The sequence below is a fragment of the Chrysoperla carnea genome, chromosome X (genome assembly GCF_905475395.1).
Source record: "Chrysoperla carnea chromosome X, inChrCarn1.1, whole genome shotgun sequence".
Lineage (NCBI taxonomy): Eukaryota > Metazoa > Arthropoda > Insecta > Neuroptera > Chrysopidae > Chrysoperla > Chrysoperla carnea.
Genome location: NC_058342.1, coordinates 9,879,813 through 9,903,151, shown reverse-complemented (window position 1 = coordinate 9,903,151; position 23,339 = coordinate 9,879,813). Strand labels below are relative to the sequence as shown.

The 23,339-nt window shown below is 30.0% G+C and overlaps 1 protein-coding gene across 1 annotated transcript in view; it reads left to right on the top strand.

Moving 5' to 3' along the window:
• The window catches only part of LOC123302340 (probable peroxisomal acyl-coenzyme A oxidase 1), a 28,247-nt gene extending 5,610 nt beyond the window's left edge, over window positions 1–22,637 (top strand). Inside the window, exons 4-8 of the mRNA XM_044885231.1 lie at window positions 431–675; window positions 1,768–1,928; window positions 15,027–15,533; window positions 16,540–16,798; window positions 22,282–22,637. Of these exons, the coding sequence (XP_044741166.1) occupies window positions 431–675; window positions 1,768–1,928; window positions 15,027–15,533; window positions 16,540–16,798; window positions 22,282–22,542 (1,433 nt within the window). The 3' untranslated portion in view covers window positions 22,543–22,637. The remainder of the gene's footprint in view (window positions 1–430; window positions 676–1,767; window positions 1,929–15,026; window positions 15,534–16,539; window positions 16,799–22,281) is intronic.
• Window positions 22,638–23,339: the final 702 nt, after the last annotated feature.

Sequence of the window (23,339 nt, the reverse complement as noted above, 5' to 3'; positions counted from 1 at the left end):
TGGTTAAAGAAAGAAATTTCTGTCCTTTCAAATGAGATATCGCAAAGTAGCAGGTGCCATTTGAAATTTCAAAGTTAAGGTGAGTGGGTGTGGAGGAATGAAACCTAAAATTTTCTAGGCACCATTTTTTAACTTTCCCGGATACCAAAATCGACGTGTTATCACTCAAAACAATCATCAAGTCAAGAGTTATTAACAGTGAATTATTTGAAATGATCATGTTTAAAGAAATGGATTTGTATCAGACATACTAAAAACCTCACAACTATTTTCCTAGGGATTATAAAAGGGAGTTATAACACCCGTTGCCATTAACCTTCGTCCACAGTTCATAAGTGTATATATTTTGGGGAAAATATGACTAATTATGGATAATAAACTTGAAGAACATAAAATTTATTAAAAATTAATACCGAGTTATTGTTTTCAGTTGCACATACTGCGAATTACGCTGTAGTCGTTGCCCAACTTCATACAAAAGGCAAAAATGAAGGAATTCATCCATTCATAGTTCAACTTCGTGATGAAGAGACTCATATGCCATTGCCGGGTATTAAAATTGGAGAAATTGGTACTAAACTTGGAATGAATGGAACAAATAATGGATATTTGGGTTTTGAAAGTGTTCGAATACCACGAAAAAATATGCTGATGAAAAATAATCAAGTTTTAGAGGTGACTCTGACTAATTACTTTTCTTTATTTATGCTGATGAATATAGTCAAAATCGGTTATAATCTTTTTTTTGTCAAAATTCACACTGGGCCTTAGGTCTTTAATTGAGTGTTGGCATGGCTCAATTAGCCTTTTAACCTAACCTCACCTACTCTTCTTTTGTACGAGTTTTCCAATAATAGTTTTCATTTAAAGCCCGTTACTTGTCACACAAGCAATGAAACCATCGCAATTTTGCAAGAAAAATTGCCTGACCGTGTTATTTCTCGAAGAGGCGCAAATTAAATATGTTAAATTTATACGTTACATATATTATTACTTACTTTCTTTACGGCATCAAAATACAAACGATTGCGTAATCAACCCTGTCTATAACAATTTTAGTATTTTAACAATTAACTCAGTCAATTGTTTGTTTTACTTGTTTTGAAATGTTTTGAGCCCATGGAAACGAAAAGGTTTTACACTGATTTTTAGGGATCCGCGGAAGTGTCAAAAAACGGAACCTATATCATTTCGCCATGCCCGTTTATGTTTCAAAAATCAAACTTTAAAGATCTTAAAATATTTATAACTTTGCCATTTGTAGTCCAATTCTAATAAAATTGACATCTTTACATTTGAACAAGTCCCAGAAGCCAGAGAATAACTTTTCTTCTCAGATAAATATAAATATTATCATAGAATAATAAAATAGTACTATATTTCGAATTAAATTTTGATTTTTTTTCTCAATTTCTAAATCAATTTTTGTATTATATAAATATGTATTCAGTGCAGACTGTTATCAAATTATCAACGAGTAAAGTACGCTATTTGTAATAGTAATTACGATTAGCTAATTCATACTGATAATGACTACAATTAAATCGAAATACGTATTTATAGAACACAAAAATTGATTAAGGAAATTTGGACAAAAATTGGAATTTATTTATCAAACTTATGAAATTATTTTTAACAAACAAAAACTAGCATTCCATATAATCAAAACAGAAATATTGGTATGGATTTGAAAAGGCTCTATATTATATTTTGATTATTTTTGTGAACGAAGTTTTATTGATTTGTCGTTTATTTTAATTTTATAAGGATGGAACTTTTGTAAAAGCACCAAATTCAAAATTGACCTATGGAACAATGATGTTTGTAAGAGTGGTATTAGTCAATGACATGGCAAATTATTTGTCAAAAGCAGTTACAATAGCTACACGATATGCTGTTATCCGAAGACAATCACAACCGAAACCAGGGTAAGTATTTTATTTTATTATATTTTTAAGGTAATTGTTCTCTGAGAATATATTCTTTCTTTAAATATTTCTGTAATCGGCTTATAAGAGTTGGAGTTATTGATTTTAGGAGAATTTTCCTAATTCGGATATTGTCGGGTCGGAAATTTTTATACCAAATGCCACATGGGTTTGAGATACGCGAAACTTTACTGTCGAATTTTTGCTACTGCAATGTTAACATGTACTTTTTGTGATTTGAACATCAATAATATCATGCTTGGACAAGATGAGTATACTTCCATCAAATTAGGTAAAATTTACTGAATTTTGGAGGCAGAAATGCCACCCACCAATGAAAAATTTTAGCTTTTTATTTGTAGAATAAAAACTTGCATATACGTAAAAAAAACATAAAAATTTTCCACGTTTTTCCATAATTTTGTGCAATTTACTCGAAAGAATTTATGCAATTTAGAGAAAAAATGGTACAGTCCAAAATTTTGATGGTTTCTAGCTTTCACATTTTTGGAAAAATCGATATTTAAATAAAATTTTTCGCGTTTTTCCGCAGTCTTACAATTTATTCGAAAGCATTTTAAGCAAAAAACATTTCACTAAAGGACGGGAAATAAATATTAGTATGTATGCCTGGTATATATTAATTTTTCCGAAAATGCGAAAGATTGGGAACAATAAAATTTCCCTAAAATGTACAGTTTAAAAAAAATTTAAAAAAACCATCAAAATATAAAAGATAAGAAATATGAAAGATAAAGAAACAGTTTATGTATTCAAATTGCGCGGAAATTGTACGTCCGATACAGGTAAAAAGCTCTGCATAGGTGGCATTGCAGTCTCCAAAACTTCAATAAGTCATATGAAATTTCATCTAATTTGATGGGAGTAGTAAATATAAATACATTACTAAAAAATATACTAAGATTCTAAGACGATTAGACACAATCTATTTTTAAATAATAAAATCTTACATTCTTAGTAGTATTTCATGTACTTAGAACGCTTGCGTACTTACAGTGTTAAATCCGTGACAAATGTACAACAGCTACCAGGTAAGGTAAGTAAAAATAAAATTCACTTTACTTAAATTTGTATGGCTGATTTTTATATATGTTTTGTAACATATCATTAGAAACTAGTATCCAGTGTCTCCAGACACTTTCTGCTGACCACTACTTCTGACAGACGCTTTAAAGCGCAGAGAACAATTAATCAACTTCATTTTTAAATGCTAAATTTTTAAATATGATTCAGACAACTATCACAAAATTATAGTCCATCAGCTAGACAAATTGCAAAGACCAAATATCCCCACCAGACGTAAAGAATAGCAGCTGTTAGTAGGAGCTTTAATTTAATATTTAACAATGATTTATTTTAGGCCGAAAGTTGATCTACTACATATATTTGGAAGAAAAAATTTTTTGAGGCACTTTTTTGAAATTTTATTTTTATTTTATTTTAGAACAGGTATTAATTAGATCAATGTAAAACAAGTTAATTGTTGCAATACCCGGTACAGAAAATGTTGAATATCAGGGCTTGCATTATTTTTAATAAATTAAAAACAAACACAATTTTATGCTGGCCTACCGACCACTATTTGTTCTAATTTTGAAAATTTTTCGAAGTATTTTCCAGAATTTTTTTTTCATTTCAATAGTCTTTCACAAAATTTACTAGTTGAAATTACCTACAAATTTTCATTTCTGTATTTTTTATAATTTTGGCGTAAATGGATACCAAACCTTGCCATAATTTGCTCCCTCACGGGAAAAAAATCTTATTTACGAAAAAATGTTTCAAACAAAAGTTGTTTATCTTTTTATAAGGAACATTTTTTGCATTTAAACTTTTGTTCCATCACTAACGGTTTAATTGACTTACGTTCTCATTTACGAACTCAATCTCTGTTTTTATATCCTGAGCATGCTATAAAAATTTCAGCTTGACATCTCTTTTCGTTTTTAAGTTGTCATGTTTACGGACGGACAAACGAAAATGATCTAATTAGTTGATGTTAGGAACATCTGTACCAAAAATCAATCATCAATATTTTTAAGCGTTAAATATTTGAGACTAAAATTAGTATACCTTGATATATACAGTAGAATCTCGATAACTTAAACCTCGGTAACATAAAAACCTCTGTTACTTCAAAAAATACTATGTTCCCTTCCCATCAGAGCCCAAAACCTCTGTAACTTAAAATACGCAACCTCTATAACTTAAATAAATAATCTCTGTATAGGCCCTCAGTAACTACATAGAAACATGTACATACCTCTATATTAACCTTTACCTAACATAGACACTTGATAACTTAAAACCTCTATAACTTAAAATATTTTGTGTTTCCCTTGGACTTTAACTTATCGAGATTCTACTGTATTTGATATATAGATAGTATAAAAAAATCTTAGGAAAAACAAGTGAAAGCAAACAATTGACTGAGTTAATTGTTGAAATACATGCATAGACAGTGTGTAGGACGCAACCGTTTGTTTTTTGACGTCACATAAGAAAGATATCTACTCTTAGATAGCCATATATTCATAGTTACTATTCCCATATAATACACTTTTTAAAATTTGCACCTAATTTGCGCCCTAGTGGGTAAACAGTGATGTTTAGAAAAAAATGTTTCAAACAAAAGTTGTTGTTGTTTTTTACATTTAAACTTTTGTTCTATCTCGAACGGCTAGGCGGGTCCTCTTGATATCTCTTTTCGTTTTTGAGTTATTCGTGCTTACGGACAGGCAACTGTAAATGGACTAATTAGGTGATTTTATGAACACCTATACCAAAATTTTGTTGGTAGCATCAATTTTTTAAGCGTTACAAACTTGGGAATAAACTTAATATGCTATGATATATTTCATATATACATGGTATATATGATAAAAAGATAAGTATGTATATAGTATTTTAGTAAAATTATATGATTTATTCCTAATCATCCTGGTCATCATCATGAAATTCATACACATACACTAAAACTAAAACAGATTGTGATCTTAAGAAGGAGTTTACATAAATGTCTCACTCGCTCTAAACGCATACATAAAGCTCTCGCACTCATACTAATAGATGACTATTCTTTACGTCTGGGGGGATGTTTGGACTTTGCAATTTGTCTGGCTGATGAAATATAAATATAATATATATCTGAATAACATATATAAAAATCAAGCATTTAAATTTAAGTGGAGTTCATTAATTGTTCCCTGCGTTTTAAAGCGTCTGTCAGAAGTTGTGGTCAGCGAGAAGTGTCTGGCGACGCTGGATACTACTTTAATTTAAGAGACTGAGTTTAATTTTACAAAACATATATAAAAATCAGTCATACAAATTTAAGGAAAGTAACTCTTATTTTTACTCACCTTTCTCACCTGGTAACTGTACATTTGTCACAGATTTAACTCTGTAAGTGCGCACACGTTCTAAGCACATGAAATACTACTAAGAACTTCGTTTCATTTATTTAAAAATAGATTGTGTCTAATCGCTCTGAGATTTTAGTTTAAAAGTACAATACTATAAATATAACCATTATTTTTTTTTTTAAACTATGCTTTTTTATAGAATTTTAGAAATTCTTTTGTAAATTTACAATCTGTAGTAAATTTACAATTGCAAACTTTTTTTCTTTAAGAAATTACGTTGCCAACTTCATAATATAACACCAACTGCCAATTTTGACAGTTGACAATATTCCCCATAGACAAAAGACTAAGCTGTAGCCGTTTACACAGGTCGATTTTCAATTTGATTCTCTGTATGGTTTACGATAAATTAATTCTTAAAAATAGCGCTTTCTAGATGGTAGTATATGAAGAGTCACATTAAATGTAGGTTTTGGTTAAAAAGCTGACTTTGGTATAGTTATTGAAATAAATACCACGATACTCGAAATAAAATTGTATATCAAGATATTTCGATTGCAACGCAATCATCATCAGTAGCAAAATTTATTCATATAACACATTACAAACATTTTACACAAAATTAAAAAATTAAAAATAAACAAAACATTACCAACAAAACAGTAACGATTTACAAAAAATAAAAATACAAAAATTTTTGTTGCGTTGCAATCGAAATATCGATATTTAGCTACATGTAAGTCCGTTGTATGTTTTTTAATTGTATTTTTTAAATAGAATTTCTTTATATACAATTTTATTTCGAGTATCGTGGTATTTATTTCAATAAATATGTCTCAACTCGAAGTCAACAAGAATTCATCCTTATATGACTTTGATAGTTAATTTCTCCTTAACCGTTCGGAAAATCGATACGATTTTTTCACAAAAGTCGTATAAAAGGATGGTTAATTGATGAATAAAATATCTAACTTTTTTGCATCATTTTCATTTTTTCGGTATCGAAATACCTTATCTATTATCTATAGCTTTTGAATCGATGTATTTAACACAAAATCAGTAAAATTGAATAACTTAGTTAAAAAATTTGTTGGGTATGGTATAACTATCTTTTTATCTGTATTTTGGGAGAAAATGGGCACAGTACACCACAAAATTTGGTCCTAATTTGCGCCCTTACTGGTAAATAGTTAACGAAAAAATATTTCAAACAAAAATATGTTTATTTGTTTTATAAGGAAAAATTTTTTACATTTAAACTTTTCTTCTATTCTTAACGGTTTATAAGACGGGCCCAAGAGCCAATTGACCTATGTTTTAAGCGTTAAAAAAACTTGGGATTAAGTTAAGTATACCTTGATATGTATTACATATCTACAGTGTATAAAAACTCCCAAGTATTACTCCAAATTTTAATATCATTTCAATTAACATGATGAACTATGTAAAACAATTATAAATTATTATGTTATTTTATATAAAGAAATTACATGAAATGCAATAATAACTAATTTCAGTAAATCATCTCATTATTTTCGACAATTGGTATTGATTGCCTACGCTGGCATTTACGAGACTCACTGTCCTCTCAGATGGACAGTGTCGTCTGAGTTTCACCCCCCCCCCCCCTTCTTCATTTGCACACGATCATCACTAAAATATTTAGTTTTTTTTTTTTTTTTAAACCGAGATGTGTTCACTTGTCCACAAATATGACATTCTAGTACAAAACATTAAAATGGCGGCATTCTTAAAAATTACATAAAAATGGAACATTCTTGATAGTTAAAATATTTGTGCTTATACTATGACCAATTATACGAGGTTTAGAATTAATTTAATGTTTTTTATATTCCAAAAAAAAAGATCTTCTGGTAGAAATGTCACTAGTAGTTAGTTTGGTGATTAAAATCATCCTTCTCAGGCGAAAAATGATAGCCCCGTCGCGTTAAAAGACAGGAATTTTCTTTCGTCAAAAAAGAAGAGAGTATATATATATATATATATATATATATATATATTTGAATTGCCGCTCTTTTTAGCAACTTAAGAGGGGTGCGTTTCGTTATACATTGCGACCACTGTACAGAGTTCTTACTGGAGAGAAATTTCGTTTTCGACTTGCAGTACACTGCCACAGTACTGTAGGGGAATTAATGACGTCATAAATCATCGTCATTTTACTATTACGAGTACATCTGCCGTTTTAGAGATAAGGTACTCTCAGTGCTTTGAACACATGGTCAAAACCAAACAGCGTATAAAAAAATTACATACCATAATTATAAAATGATGAGTAAGAAATTTAATAAAACTATTAAGCCTTACATTCATGTTACAAAAAAATATAACATTGTAAGTAAATAAAAATTTACTTTAAATTTATGTGTTTTTATAATATATAAAATAAATTTAATTTTTTCTACTAATCTTGAAAATATTATAAATATTCATCAAATATTTAATTAAACAATAATTTATTTCGTCTAACAGAGGACTTTATAATGAAAGCTATTCTCATTTGACAACGGTGTCAAAAAACTAGTAAAACTGGCTATAAAGAAACGGCTTCCCAGTATACTGCGGTTATGTGCCGAAACTAAGACCACTGTAAGATCTGTCATTTATTCAGAATACTGCGAAGCCGTTCCTTTTTAGACAGCTGTACTGGTTAGTAACCAGTGTGGCTGGCTAAAAGGGTTTATAACAGTGGTATAAACGGAACGCAGTCCAGTGTACTGTTATCACATTTTTTGACACCGTTGTCATTAAAAAGTTCTCTGTTAAATTATCTGTTAGAATATTTATAATATAATGAAGGTTAGTTGAAATTTATAATAAAACAGGTGAAAACAAACAATTGAGTGAGTTAATTGTTAAAATACCATGTATAGACTGTGTTGAATACACGTGTCACATTACACATACATACATGTCACACATAATAATAATAATAATAATAATAATAAAGCTTTATTAATTCCATGCAGCCAAAACAATTCATTTTTAAAATAAAATATAAATTTATACAATTTAAATTTAAATTAATTCTTGATGAAAAAAAAATTTTTTCAATACAATATGTATAAATAACTCAGTTGCATATTAATTCATTATAATTACATATTATTCAATAAACAATATATTAACTCAACGACTTCAAATCATTGCCCTGTCGTGGCTTACATGGACCCCCTGCGGGTAAAAGCCTCCTCCAAGGCCTTCCATCTTTCTTTATTTCTGGTCAGGGTTGTCCAATTTTTCCCTGCTGCCCTTACCAGATCATCTGTCCATCTAGCAAATAAACCTTGGTTTAGTTGACATGATATAATCAATTTCATTTTTTGTTTCTTTATCTGGAGATTGCCATGTCCATCTCTTGTGTGTCTTCATATCGAACATGGTGTTGATGATTCTCAAATTGTATTCGTACGCGTACTGAATCAGTCTCACTCCACGATCACTTCTGGTTCCATGGCCGTAATTACCAGTCACTGTTTGTTCGTGATGTTTCGATTTCCCAATTTGAGCATTGATGTCACCCATGGAGATTATATTATCGGTTGAGACTGAGTCGTGAGCCTTTGCAAGATCCTCGTAGAATGCGTCAATATCTTCCTGTGATGAGCCTTCAGTGGGTGCATGCGCTTGTATGATAGCAAAAGGTAAGTTTTCTAGAGTAATTTCTAATATACACACTCTATCTGATATTCCGATGAAGGTTGTTATGCATGATTTGTACTTTTTCTTGACCAAGAAGCCCACGCCCAACTGGCCTTTCATTTTTCCGAGGTAGTACATCACGTAATCCTCGTCTTCGATAATATTTTCTCCCAGTCGGCGAATCTCGCACAGGCCCAAAATATCGTGATTGATGTTTTTTAAAGCTTCTTTTAACTCTATCAATTTTGTTGCAGACGAGAGGGTTCGAACATTGAAGGTGCAAATGTTGTATTTGTTTATTTCTCTTTCTTTCCTTGGAGGGTTGTGGTCGTGATCTTCCACGGTGACCAACCGGCTTGGAAGATTTAATGATCTAGCGTTGTGGTTTTCATAAATGGTTGTCGCCTGAGGAGGAGGGGGCGATAATTGCTATTGATTATTTTTGTCTAGTTGCTCTTTCGGTGTACCATCGGTTTTCTTGCTGGTTAAGTAATTTAGAATTCCAGGTTTAAGTATTCCTTCTGATAAACTAGATGATCTCCGTGGGCGTGTTTGTGTTTTATTTTTTTTATTAGCTTGTGTGTTTTGCTGTTTGATTTGTGTAGGCGCTATACTTTCCGGTGATATTGGGAGAGCTCTTTTCTTTCCGCTTGGTAGGTCGTTATTCTTTGAGCGTATTATCAGTTTGTCGTACCTGATAGTGGCGAGGTTACCCTTTTCTATTTCAATTTTTGCTAGTTCCTGTAATTCCTTCCTTTTTTCTAAAATATGTGGGGGAAAATCTTCTTTGATGTAATACGTAGTATCATTCAGTATTCTTCTATTTTTAAGGATTTTAATCTTTACGCCCAGTGTTGTGAATGTTATAGAAATGGGTCTATGCTTTTCCCCTTTTTTCCCAATTCTCCTAGTTTCCTGAATGTCCCGCTGTTGTAGATCTATTTGAAAATATCTATGTATAAAATTAATAACGATATTTACTAAATCTTTATATGATCTTTCTGTTTCTTCCAAGCCAAAAAGTATAATATTTCTCTGTCGTGACTGTTTTTCCAGGAAATATAACCTCTTTTCTTGATTTTCCAACTTTTCCTTTAAGTTATCATATTTAACATCCAGTTCATGAAACTTATTCTCTAGTATAATAATTATATTTTGAGTAACCTGTTCAGTAACCTTTTCTGCTGAATGTAGAATAGTTAATTTTTGTTCATCTAATTCTTTTTCAATTTTACGAAGCATGCTCATAATTTCATCCATGATTTATTATTGGTTTCTTTTTGAAAAAATATATATATATTATTATAATAATAAGATGTATGGTCTTCAAAGTACTTCTGTTCTCTGTTAGATGCCCAGCACTTTACTACGTTACAAGCGGCCGTTGGTAATCAGTATAATAAAAAGTACAACTGTTTCCCGATAGGTGGCATTAATTACGTGATCGATTTTGCTAAATCATTCCTAATAAATCTTTGATTTTTGCTATTTTTCACTTATATACTGAAATTATGGTTTTTGTTTACACTTTAGCACTTTTTTGTTCGTATAATAACTTCTGACCGTAATCTTTCTTGATAAATGACACTAATAGTTCGGGTTTTATTGTTTCTTTGCACTTGAAAGTTCACATGAAGTTAACTAGTATATTCATTGATTTTGTGTTTGTCCACAATATATGTTTAAAGTCACTGAATTTTCACATACATATAAATATAAATATAAATTAACGGCGATAATATATATAAATTACGGCGTTCCCAAAATTTAAATAAAAATTCTTCTTAAAAACTTCGGAATTAAGCAAAAAAAAAAAAAAAAGAAAAAAAAAATATATAAAATAATAATTATGACGTAAAATGTTCAATGGGCACGTGCAGGATTCGAACTCATAGTCACACATACATAACTGATATTCCCATATAATGCATACTATATAAGTTGTGCCTAATTTGCGCTCTCACGGGTAAACACTGATGTTTACGAAAAAATGTTTCGAAAAGTTGCATTTTAACTTTTGTTCTATCTCTAACGGTTTACAAAATGACCCTCCTACGGACCCAAGACTCGTTTGACCTATGTTGCCCATTTACGAACTCGATCTCACTTTTTATGTCCTGAGCACGCTGTAAAAATTTCAGCTTGATATCATTTTTCGTTTTTGAGTTATCGTGTTGACAGACAGACAGACGGACAGACAGCCGAAAATAGAGTAATTAGGTGATTTTTGAACACCTATACCAACATTTTTTTCTTAGCATCAATATTATTAAGCGTTACAAACTTGGGACTGAACTTAATATACTATGTATATTTCATATATACATGGTATAAATATATATTTTTTTTTTTAATGTTATATCTTCATTTAACATGAATGTAATGCCTAAAATTTTTATTAATAAACCAATTTTATAAATTAAAACACATTAAACATACAATTAACGTTCTCAAACTTAAAAAACAATTTTACTTCACATTTTATTATTATGATGAATAATTTCTTTATATTAACAATAGACGCGAAATGTTAGGTATGTTCCATACTATTCCCCAGTATACTGGCCAGTGCTAATATGGTACATTCTGACGTCATGAGCACTGACAAATATACTGGTGAATATTACGGAACACGTCCTTTTTAAAGCTGGCGCTGTTTGATTTTGACTACGTTTACCAAGCACTGAGAGTACCTACCTCTTTAAGGAGGCGGCCTACAACGGAACGAATTTTTCTCCAATAAGAGCACTGTACAGTGCTCGCAGTGTATAACGGAACGCACCCTAAATAAACTTCATACCTCACAGTGGTCGCAGTCTATGTCGGAACTCATTCGAAATATTAGTATTACATATTCGTTTTTGGTGTAATAGATATTATTCATAATTTTGGAGGTAATTTAATGTCAAACTTAGTCTGACATTTTGATGTAGTAAAGTAACGTTATCAAGTCATGAAGAATTGAATTAAAAGTTATGTTAAAAAATAATAATTAAATCAGATTCAAACTGAATTAACTGAAGTATGATCAATAAATATTTTTTTGTAGTGATTAATAAACCGACAGTGAAATGTTGAAGAAATCTTTTGTATAATTTTATAATTTGATTTATTAACATTTTAATTTCAATTGTTACTATTGAAACAGTAAATCAACATATATGAATGAAGACAATTGTTATCTACTGCAGAATAACTACCTGTAACTAATTTATGGTGACTACTTTATAAATCTATTTAAGTGTTAAGTTACAAAAAAGAAACAAGTGTCCCTTATAACGGGTTGTTTAAGGCGTCATTGGTTATAACGTTCAAAAGAAAGTGCATGCAACTTCAAATGTTCAAAAAATTAAATGTTGGTCGTTATAAACGACTAATTCTAATGATGGTTGGCCGCTCTAACCGTTATGCTGTTTTATCCGCTGTTGTTGTAGATGGTATGTCTTCATTTATATTTTGTACTCAGTTTGTATTTTTAATTCAATTAATCTGCGAAACGGATGACAAAATTGGTATCAGAAAACAGCACTTTTTGGTTAAGGCTTACCAATGGCCAAGTTAACCTAAAAAAATTGTCAAAAAGATAACAAAAATTTTCTTGCGATAAAAAAAAGTTGACCACTAATGCACAATAATTAAATGGGAAATTATAGGGTAAAAGTTCAGTTTTAGCACTTTTTCTTATAAAACATCCTAGAACATCGGGAAAAAAAACATTTTCAAGCATTTTTTCCTAGATTACGAATCCGTATGCGACGATACCGAAAAACTTACAGTTTTTCTTTAATTCAGGAAAATATACTCAATTTTCTTGGTTAATATTTTCAAGCCTAAAAATGAATAACTGTATTAAATTAATTAAAAATAGGTCGTTATTTACTTTATTTATTATTAATATGTTAAAACAATACAAAAATTATAAAAATATATTCAATAAAATAATATTTTTAAATATTTAAGTATTAAGTTTCGAAATGAATATGGCGTCAACATGTGACATCTATCTTGTTTGTGTAAACATGCAAAAATAGGGTTGACGACACAAATAATGGATAGTATGAAAGCCTAAAAACAACTATTAATCTACGATACTCATGCTAACTCGATCCCGTTAAAAGTATGATTGACATCAAATCAGAGAGTGAACGCAAGGGCCAAAAACCAGCGGACCCGTCCTAACTCGACCCCATTAAAGGCATGGCCAACCTGTTGATCACATGGTAAACGCATAAGGCAAACAACTCGCAAATGGTTGCGTTCATCTTGTGTACCACAGGTTGGTCATGCCTTTAAGGAGGTCTAGTTAGCACGAGCTCGCAAGATTTTTGGCATTTGTGTTCACCATATGATTGAATTCACCCTGCGATCTACGGGTTGGCCATGCCTTTAATGGGGTCGAGTAAGGGCGGGTCTGCGGGTTCTTGGCCCTTGCGTTCATTCTGTGATGGAATTCTCCCTGCGATCTACGGGTTGACCATGCCTTTAATGGGGTCGAGTTAGGACGGGTCTGCGGGTTTTTTGGCCCCTGCGTTCACTCTGTGATTTGATGTCAATCGTACTTTTAACGGGATCGAGTTAGCTTGTTTTTAGGCTTTCATAGTATCCATCAATTGTGTCGTCAACCCTATTTTATAAATGTATACACAAACAAGGTAGATGTCATTTGTTGACGCCATATTTGTTTTGATACCTACTTAATACTTAAATATTTAAAAATATTATTTTATTGAATATATTTTTGTATAATTTTAACCTATTTAATAATAAATAAGGTAAATAAAATACCATAAAAACATATGTTTAATTAACTTAACCCATATATTCCATTTTAGGCTTAAAATATAACTTGTATTAACCAAGAAAATTCATATTTTCAAAAAGCATATTGTCCTGAATTAAAGAATTTTTTGGTATCGTCGCATACGGATTCATAATCTACATGAAAAATGCTTGAAAATGTTTTTTTTCCTGATGTTCTAGGATGTTTTATAAGAAAAATTGCTAAAACTGAACTATTACCCTATAATCGAAATATAACTTTCCAATTATTTTGTTTTGCATTAAACGACAACTTTTTTTAATGACAAGAAAACCGTTTTTTTAAACTTTGGCGAATTTTTTTGGTTAACTTAGCCCCTTGATAACAACGTATTTTTGTTTTTTTATACTAATTTTATCAAATTTAATATTGAGATTAATTGGATTATTTACCAATTCATCGTTATAAGCTCAATTAACAATTTTAACTGTACTTTTTGCGGAATAAAAACATAAGAATTTTAAAAAATAGAATTTTTAGAACTTTGTACTCATAAAAACTTTGAATTTTGTAATCAATACTACCACCAAATACAACTACCAAAATTCTTAATTTCGAAAATTTGAGCATCCTTTTTCCTCGTTTTGATTTTCGCTTGATAATTTTTAGTCTCGTGATGAGAGTTTTGCTCTCACGTTCTGTACATTCTTCAATATTTACGAGTGCGAATTTTAAAAAGTGAATAATTTTAGAACAGAATAATCATTATCATAAATTACATTGCAAATATTTATTGATGTAACTCTTTGCATTAAGAAAATGACTATTTTATATAGAAATTATATAATATAAATAAATCATTAAAAAAATTACTTAAAACAACGTCACCTGCATTTATTAAACTTATTATTAAAATTAATTACTAATTAATAATTATGATCACTTAAGATTATTGCACAATTAATTATAATGACATTGCAATATTTTTGAGAAATAAATTTTAACGATTTACACCGTATAGGTCCGGAAATTTTCCAAACGATATTATTTTTTGCTTACATCATTACTAAAAAACTTATCATTCGAAAATGGATAAAATTATATGAAGATAGAAAAAGTTCCAACCCTTTGAATAATAAAAGTTATTTATTTTTTAATTGAGCTTGAGCAAAATGACAGGTTAAAAGCAAATATGAAAATTTTTTCAATTTTTCGTATTCGGAAAATTTGTAAGGTTATATTATTTTAGTTGTTGAGTTAGATTAAAACCTATTTTTTTATTGTCCACAGGGAACCAGAACCACAAATTTTGGATTACGTCACACAACAATACAAAATTTTTCCATATCTCTCATATGTGTTCGCGTTCCGATTTTGTGCAGCATGGCTTTGGGATATGTACAATAATGTTTCAAATGACTTAGAAAAAGGTGATTTGGACAGTCTTCCAGAATTACATTCTATTGCATGTTGTCTAAAAGCTGTGAGTACAGCTGATTCGGCTGAAGGTGTTGAAAAATGTCGTTTGTCTTGTGGTGGTCATGGATATATGACATCATCAAATTTTCCTCAAACATATGGCATGGTTACGGCTGCATGTACTTATGAAGGTGAAAATACCGTGCTATTATTACAAACTGCACGGTATCTAATGAAAGTTTGGCCAAGAGTTATAGCAAAACAATCATTAACACCGGCTGTTAGTTATTTACATGAAGTTAATCAATTGAGAGGAAGTTATTTCTTCATCAACACGGTGCCTGGAATTATTAGTGCGCTAAAATTAGTTGCGGCTGAGTAAGTGCTTTAGCTTTCACTTTCATATGATTGAAACTCTAAATGTCAATACAATTAGCTATCGAGGACTGTTGGCTACTTTGAAATAATTCCTGAAAATATCCACAGATATTTGTACTAAAATTGATAATACATCGGTTTGAGAAAATTTTGAAAAAAACCGGTTGTTTTGGGAAAACTACTGATTTTTTGTTGATACCATTAATAACCCCGATAATCAACGGTTCATAAATAAATAAAATAATAAAAAATACGTATTTTGAGCCTCGATCCTCTTTCTGTATTCTTTATCTAGTTATAAGCAATTGAAGATTTGAAATTGACAAATTTTTTTCTCGGAAACGGCGGGGGTGAATTGGATAGTAGTAATATGAGAACTTTTTATGTTATATTTATGATATTTTTTGTATTAATAATAGAAACGGGCATATACCTGTTTGTTTTGTGATGGATGGACCGCTGAGCGGTCCATTAATTTTCAAAAACAAACAGATATATGACCATTTCTATTATTAATACAAATACGTAAAAAATATCATAAATATAACATAAAAAGTTCTCATACTACTACTATTCAACTCACCCCCGCTGTTTCCGAGAAAAAAATGTGTCAATTTCAAAACTTCAATTGCTTATAACTAGAGAACGGATACAGAAAGAGGGTTTAGTCTTAACTAAAATACTGGACCTAAATAGAATTGGTTCTTATGCAAAATTTCGAAATCCATGTAAGTGCAGTTTTACTGTCACCGACTCCCCGCTTATAACGGTTTTATTAGCGAGAAACTGAAGTAGAGTTTACCTTCGATGTCTTTGTTTTAAGCTACGCTTGATGCTCAATTAATTTTTACATGGATTCTATTTGAGTATTTTTTTAAGCAGTTCTCAACAGTTAAAAGTTTCTATACCAAATTAAAAATATCTGTCAAGAGTCACGATTCTTATAGAGCTTGTTATTTTAATATTTTAATATTTTAATATTAATTATTTTTGTTTAATTTTACAGGAAAATTCGATTGAGTTACGAACACATAGATAAACGTTTACGTCAAGGAATGTGCTACGAAGATGCTTGGAATGATGCATCTATACAATTAGTTGCAGCTGCCGAAGCACATTGTCGATTAATATTGGTAGAAAAGTTTTATGAAACTGTTAAAACTACTACCAAAACATTATCTCAACCATTACAACTAGTCTTTATGCAATTATGTGAATTATATGCAGTTCACACTGCTACCAAAATGTTAGGAGATTTAATTCGGGTGAGCATTTTTTTTTTGGATTTTGGAAGAAAAGAGGAAAGTAGTTTTTAACTCAGGAAAACTGTTCAGATTATCTTATAAGGGAACACGAAAAATTCGCATTTTAAATTCTTCGCAGCTTTGTCACCAACTGATCTTAGGTTAATCTCACGTCCACCTATGTTTTATTATTTCAACTATATCTAATTATGCTTTATAAATTATTCTGGTTATTATACCTTCAATATGTGTAATATATATCACGGTATACCAAGTTTAGTCTCAAGTTTGTAACTTTTAAAAATATTGATGCTACGAACAAAATTTTGGTTAAGGGTGTTCATAATTTCACCTAATTAGTCGATTCCTGTCAACACGATAACTCAAAAACGAAAAAAGATACCAAGTTGAAATTTTTAGTATGCACTCAGGGCGTAAAAAGGGGAGATAACTTCGTAAATGAGCAACATAGGTCAATTGGGTCTTGAGTCCGTAGGACCCATCTTGTAAACCGTTAGAGATAGAACAAAAGTTTAAATGTAAAAAAAAATTCCTTGTCGAAAAATAAACAACTTTGGTTTGAAACATGTTTTTTTTTGTAAACATCGCTGCACTGTTTACTCACAAGGGTACATATTAGATCCAAATTTTATAGTATGTATTAATATTGAATTGTCAGTTATGTATATCTGTAATGTTATAGAGTAATCAACATTGTCTATACATGGTATTTCAACAAGTAACTCTGTCAATTGTTTGTTTTCACTTGTTATTTATGATTTATAAATTATTTCTAAGTAATTATTTTTGAATAATTTAAAATTTTCACATGAGATTTTTTAAATTTTTCTATAATATAATTCATAAAAAAAAAAAAAAAAAATTCGACATTTACATCTGATGTTTAATTTCATAAAATCAATTTCTTTAAGAATAATAAAATATATCTCAATTTATCATATATCAAGTTAATAAAAATAATTTATTATATTTTAATCGATTAAAAATTTGTATGATTGTATGATGTAATTGTTTATAAATCAGCGCGCTTATACTTCCACACTTCCACGATGTGACAACGCTTTAAAAAAATTACCATAAACTTTAAGCGGGAATTTCACGAGATGGATGAAGGGATAAAGCAACCGGGTATTGGACGGCAGGCCTCCGAGTCATTGCCGGCACTGCTAGCGCTTCAACCTACCAACTAATAGAAACCGGATGTATTTGGGAAAAGCTCAACATATATTTGAACAGCTATTCCATATCATTCGAAAACCTGGTCCTAAAAGTTTTTAGTCGGCATGAACCTTTTCTCTTTAGCGGATCGTGTTTTGTATGTGCACAAGTTTTATAAAAGTGATGATTTTATTCAAAAATTATAAATTTTATTGCCTTTCTGCGTCAACGCAACACACTTGGGAGGCGCGTGGATATCATTGGATATGTTTTACAGTTTCAGATTACAAAATTGTGTGTAACGTAAGTTTTACAAAAGTAATATTTTCACTAGAAAATTAGGGTTAGACAAATCATTTCTATTGTAAAACTCGTGTACGAACAACACATGCTCAGCTGAAAATAACAGGTTTATATCGACTAAAAGCTAAGAATGTATTGCGTTTGCGCAGTAAACCGATCTAATATAAATTTTATATGTGCCGTGTGTTGCATTTAAGATGAAGACACCATCATCTTTTCGTCATTTATTGGCATACATTTTTAAAGATACTTAACCGAAATCTGAATTTTAAACTCAGCCTGATACAAATAGACAAATAGGGCCGACTCTTATTATTTGGCCTAACGCTAGAAATGGTTAGAGATATCGAAGAAAAAAAAAACTATTAGAAAAAGTTGCTTAGAATATTTTTTTTTATACTCAAATATGGATTTTCATGACGAAGTACACATTTTTAAATTTTTTCTTATTTTGGTCTACACTCATAATTATTACAAGTTTAATGAAATATTTGAATATATAACACTATTAAATTATCAAATTGTCCAGTTTTTACATTTCATAGCACACTAGTTGTAAAAGTTTATTTTTTATTTTATAATTAGTGTGTTATGGAATATAAAAACTGGATAAATTGATAATTTAATAGTGTTATATGTACTCAAATATTCCAATAAACTTTTTATAATTATGTGTATAGACCAAAATAATTACAAATCAAAAATGCGTATTTTGTCATGAAAATCGATATATGGGTATAAGAACTTTTCTATGGATCTAAGCAAATTTTTCTAATATTTTTTATTTTTCGATATCTCTAACCATCTTTGACGCTGGGCAAAATATTAAGAATCGGCCCTATTTGCCAATTTGTAGTAGACTGAGTTTAAAGTTTAAATTTCGGTTAAGTACTTTAAAAAATGTGATTCATCACCCTGTATGACTGTGCAAAATTTCAAATCGATATTCTTCTAAATAACGAAAATTTTTCAAAAGTCTTATGAATTATGATTCTTTTTTCGAATTTGTATTAATAATAGAAACGAACCTATACATGTTTGTTTATGTAAATTGATGGACCGCCGCTGACAATTGAGGGGATAGTGACCAAAATGAACCCCCCAGGTCGACTAAATATGTTAACAAAATATAACAAAAATTTTAATAAGCTTGCCTGGCAGTAATTGCAAGGTTAAAATTTTTGGCATCTAAAAAAAAAATTATTTTGGTATTTTTTATAATAAAACTAGCTGACCCGGTGAACTTCGTATCACCTGCAACTTTTTTTTTTACAACTTTTGGTTCGTGATTATGTCAACCTTTAGACTCTAATTTATTTTTGTCAAAAAGTAACACTGGTTGTATTATCTACGGTTAAAATGGTATTAGGTTATTAAATGAAACTTGTTGGTCATTTTAACATGTTTTATGTGTTTTATTAACACAACAAAATATAATCAATACATAACAAAACATAATAAATATATCTATGCAATTTAAAGCTTTTTGATAAACTACGTTTTTAGTTTGGTTTATCGGAGCATAAGTATATAAAGACGATGGCTTTCCTACACGTGAACACGCGACATATAGTTGTCCATGCGAGAAGCATGGAAATTCTAAATTAATCCCGCAAACTTCCAACGACTGGCCTTGCGATTTGTTTATGATCATCGCAAAGGCCAGGCGCACGGGTATGTTAATAAACATACACAATATAAACAATATGGGAATAAACACAAATAAAACAAAAGTAATGACAAACATTCTTCTTGAGTTTCTTCTTGAAATTTTTGGTTATGTTTTACAAACTGAATATAGATAAGTAGTATAACTTCGCAGTATACTTGTACGTATCTTCCTATATATTGAACAATTTTGTTACACTCTTGCAACCTTGAGGATCAAGCGTAACAATAGCGATTCCGATACAAAATTAATAAATTTTGATTTCTTTAGTTTAATTTTTGGGTTTTTTAAAATTTAGTTAAGTTTAATTTTGAAAATCGGTCCAGCCGTTTTTGAGTTTTAGGGAGACTAACGCACAGCAATTTATTTTTATATATACAGATCAATAAAATTGAAAAAAAACCCAACTCAACCCACACCCACACCCACACCCACATTCAACCCAACCCAACCCGACCTAACCCAGCCTAACCCAGCCTAACCCAGCCTAACCCAACCTAACCCAACCTAACCCAACCCAACCAAAAATTACAAAAATTGTGTTTTTTTGAATTTTTTATGATTTTTTCGATTTTTACAAATTGCAAAAGTGTAAAAAAAGTTTTTGTTTCCAATTTCGATAAAACTAAGTTTATAAGGTAATTTTGACCCGAAAATTACAAAAATCGTGTTTATTTGACCATTAAATGAGTAATTTTCGAGATATTTTATGATCTGACTGTAGAGCCAACATTTTCATTCCGTTCTGTCTCTGAAATTATTCCGCATTGAATCTAATTATTCCGAAATTGTCCTTTTCATTTCAATTACGATTCATTACTGTTTCGGACAGTAAAAAGTTGGACAAAGACCCAAGATATTTGTTATTCATTTTATTACATTAGTTTTTTAACAAACATTTAGAATTTATTGTAAGAGAACACTAAATAATAAAATGAATATTCTAAACAAAGATAGCTCTAAACATATATTAAATAGATGTTACATTACATATAACATTTAATAAATAAAGATCGACATATAAGATTTAAATGTAAGTAGGTTTGAACAATCCTTGTTTAATAAAAAATTTTCAAAAAAAGATAGTAGATACAACAAACATTTATAATTTATTGTAAGAGAACACTAAATTATAAAATGAATATCCTAAACAAAGATAGCTCTAAACATATATTAAATAGATATAGACAGTACATATAACATTTAATAAATAAAGATCGACATATAAGATTTAAATGTAAGTAGGTTTGAACTATCCTTGTTTAATAAATAAATGGTATATGTAGAGTTATGAAGTCCCACAGGAATGCTGTCGAACGGGATAAAAAGTATCCTATGTTATTCTCGTGGCTCTAAACTACCTCCCTGCCAATTTTCAGCTAAATCGGTTCAGCCGTTCTTTAGTTATAGTGGTGTCACTAACACGACTTTGTTTTATATATATAGATTTAATTTTAATTAATTTTGTTAGGCAAGTTATTAAAAATTTTGATTTTTTGATATTTTGTAAATATTAATCATACCTCGACCTGAGGAATTTTATTTTGGTTGCTATGCCCTTCAAATGTCAGCGACTGTGCATCAATTTTAAAAAGCAAACAGGTATAGGCTCGTTTCTATTATTAATACAAATTCGCAAAAAATATAAATATACACAAAAAATACTACCCCCCCCCCGCGTTTCCGAGAAAAAAATTTGTCAATTTCTAAACTTCAATTGCTGATAAGTAGAGAACGGATACAGTAGAGGGTCGAATCTCAAAATACGTATTTTTTAATTATCTTCAACTTTCCCATTTGATGTTATCCACGAAAATCAATAAATTTCCCAAAAAACAGTTTTTTTTCTAACTTTTTTTAAAAAAACCGCCAAAAAAGATCATCTTGGGGCAAATTTTTGTGAAACCTTTTCGGATTTATGTTAACATTACGAACAAATCATCAATGACCACGAAGTGTGTACCTCAATAAAGCTGATTTCCAAATAGGGGAACTGAACTATAGAGATTTGAAATTTTGTAAGTAGTTTCAAATAGTGAGTCTTTCGATAATTTCATATTTAATCCATTCGATAACATTAATGGAATCAAAGGGGCCAATTTTTAAAGCAAAATTTCTGTCGTTTAAAAATTCTTTTCAAAACATGTAAATTTCAAAAAAAAACGGATTCCAATTCCAAGAAAAATTTTAGAAATTTTCCGGACAAAATGGTCGTCTTTTTATTCTACATGAATCCTTTTATTTTACACTTATCTTATTTATAAAAGCACTGATACCTAACACTGTCTATACAGAGTATTTCAGCAATTAAATCAGTCAGTTGTTTATTTTCAATTATTTATTATTTTTTCAGTTTGCTTCGTTGAATGGTGAAGCAGTTGACAGTTTACAAGAATGGTTAGAAAAACTTTTAAAAGAACTTCGACCAAATGTTGTGGGTATTGTAGATGGATTTGACTTGAGTGATCGTATTCTTAATTCAACTTTAGGATCGTATGATGGTCGTGTTTATGAACGTTTGTTCGAAGAAGCTGCCAAGAGTCCTTTGAATCAAGAACCTGTTAATAAATCATTCCATTTGTATTTAAAACCTTTCTTAAAATCAAATCTATAAATTTAGTAGTAAAATTATTTTTTACTTATTTTTTGTAATTAACTGTTTTACTTAGAAAATGTTTGTTTTTTTATAATAAATTTTATATACAGGGTTGGTCATTTTAAAATGAAAGTGTTAAACATAATTTTATTCAAAATTACCATTTGAATTGAATTGAATTTAATATATTTCTGTTTTCTTCCAGATTGAATGTTTATTTAATGCTTGTGAAAGGCCCTGAAAATAACATGAAAATACGATTCTATGGAAAAATTCAACATAAGTAGTCAACATATCTTTTTCTAGACTTCTGTAGTGATTTTTTCAGCGCCGCTCCGGCATTTCTTTGCCTTTTCTTATAGAATAATTTTTTCAATTCTTTAAAATACGCTCCAGTTTCAGAAATAATTTGTTCATTGGAATCGTACTTGATCCAGCTAGCATAAGTAATGATAGCTGAATGCTAAATTTAGAGGATGAGATAGAGACGAAGCCAATTTTAAGTGCAGTTTAAATTTTTGCTATCGTTTCTATTAATTTGGGAGACATTGTATTGGAGAAAGAGTAACTTTTTCATGATTCCTTTAAATAAATATTCCCCACTCATGGTTTCACCTATTTCATTCAATTTCCTTGGGTGTGAAGCAGATAGAAGATACTCCTTGACAAAATGCAGAGCCAAAATATACAGTTGATAGCGTGAATAAGGGTTATGTAAAAACATAGCAGATTATGGATTGTTTGTTGAGCTTATATCTGGAATTAAAGGTTCAGTGAACTCGTTAGAAATAACTTCGACTAAGAGCAATTTACCA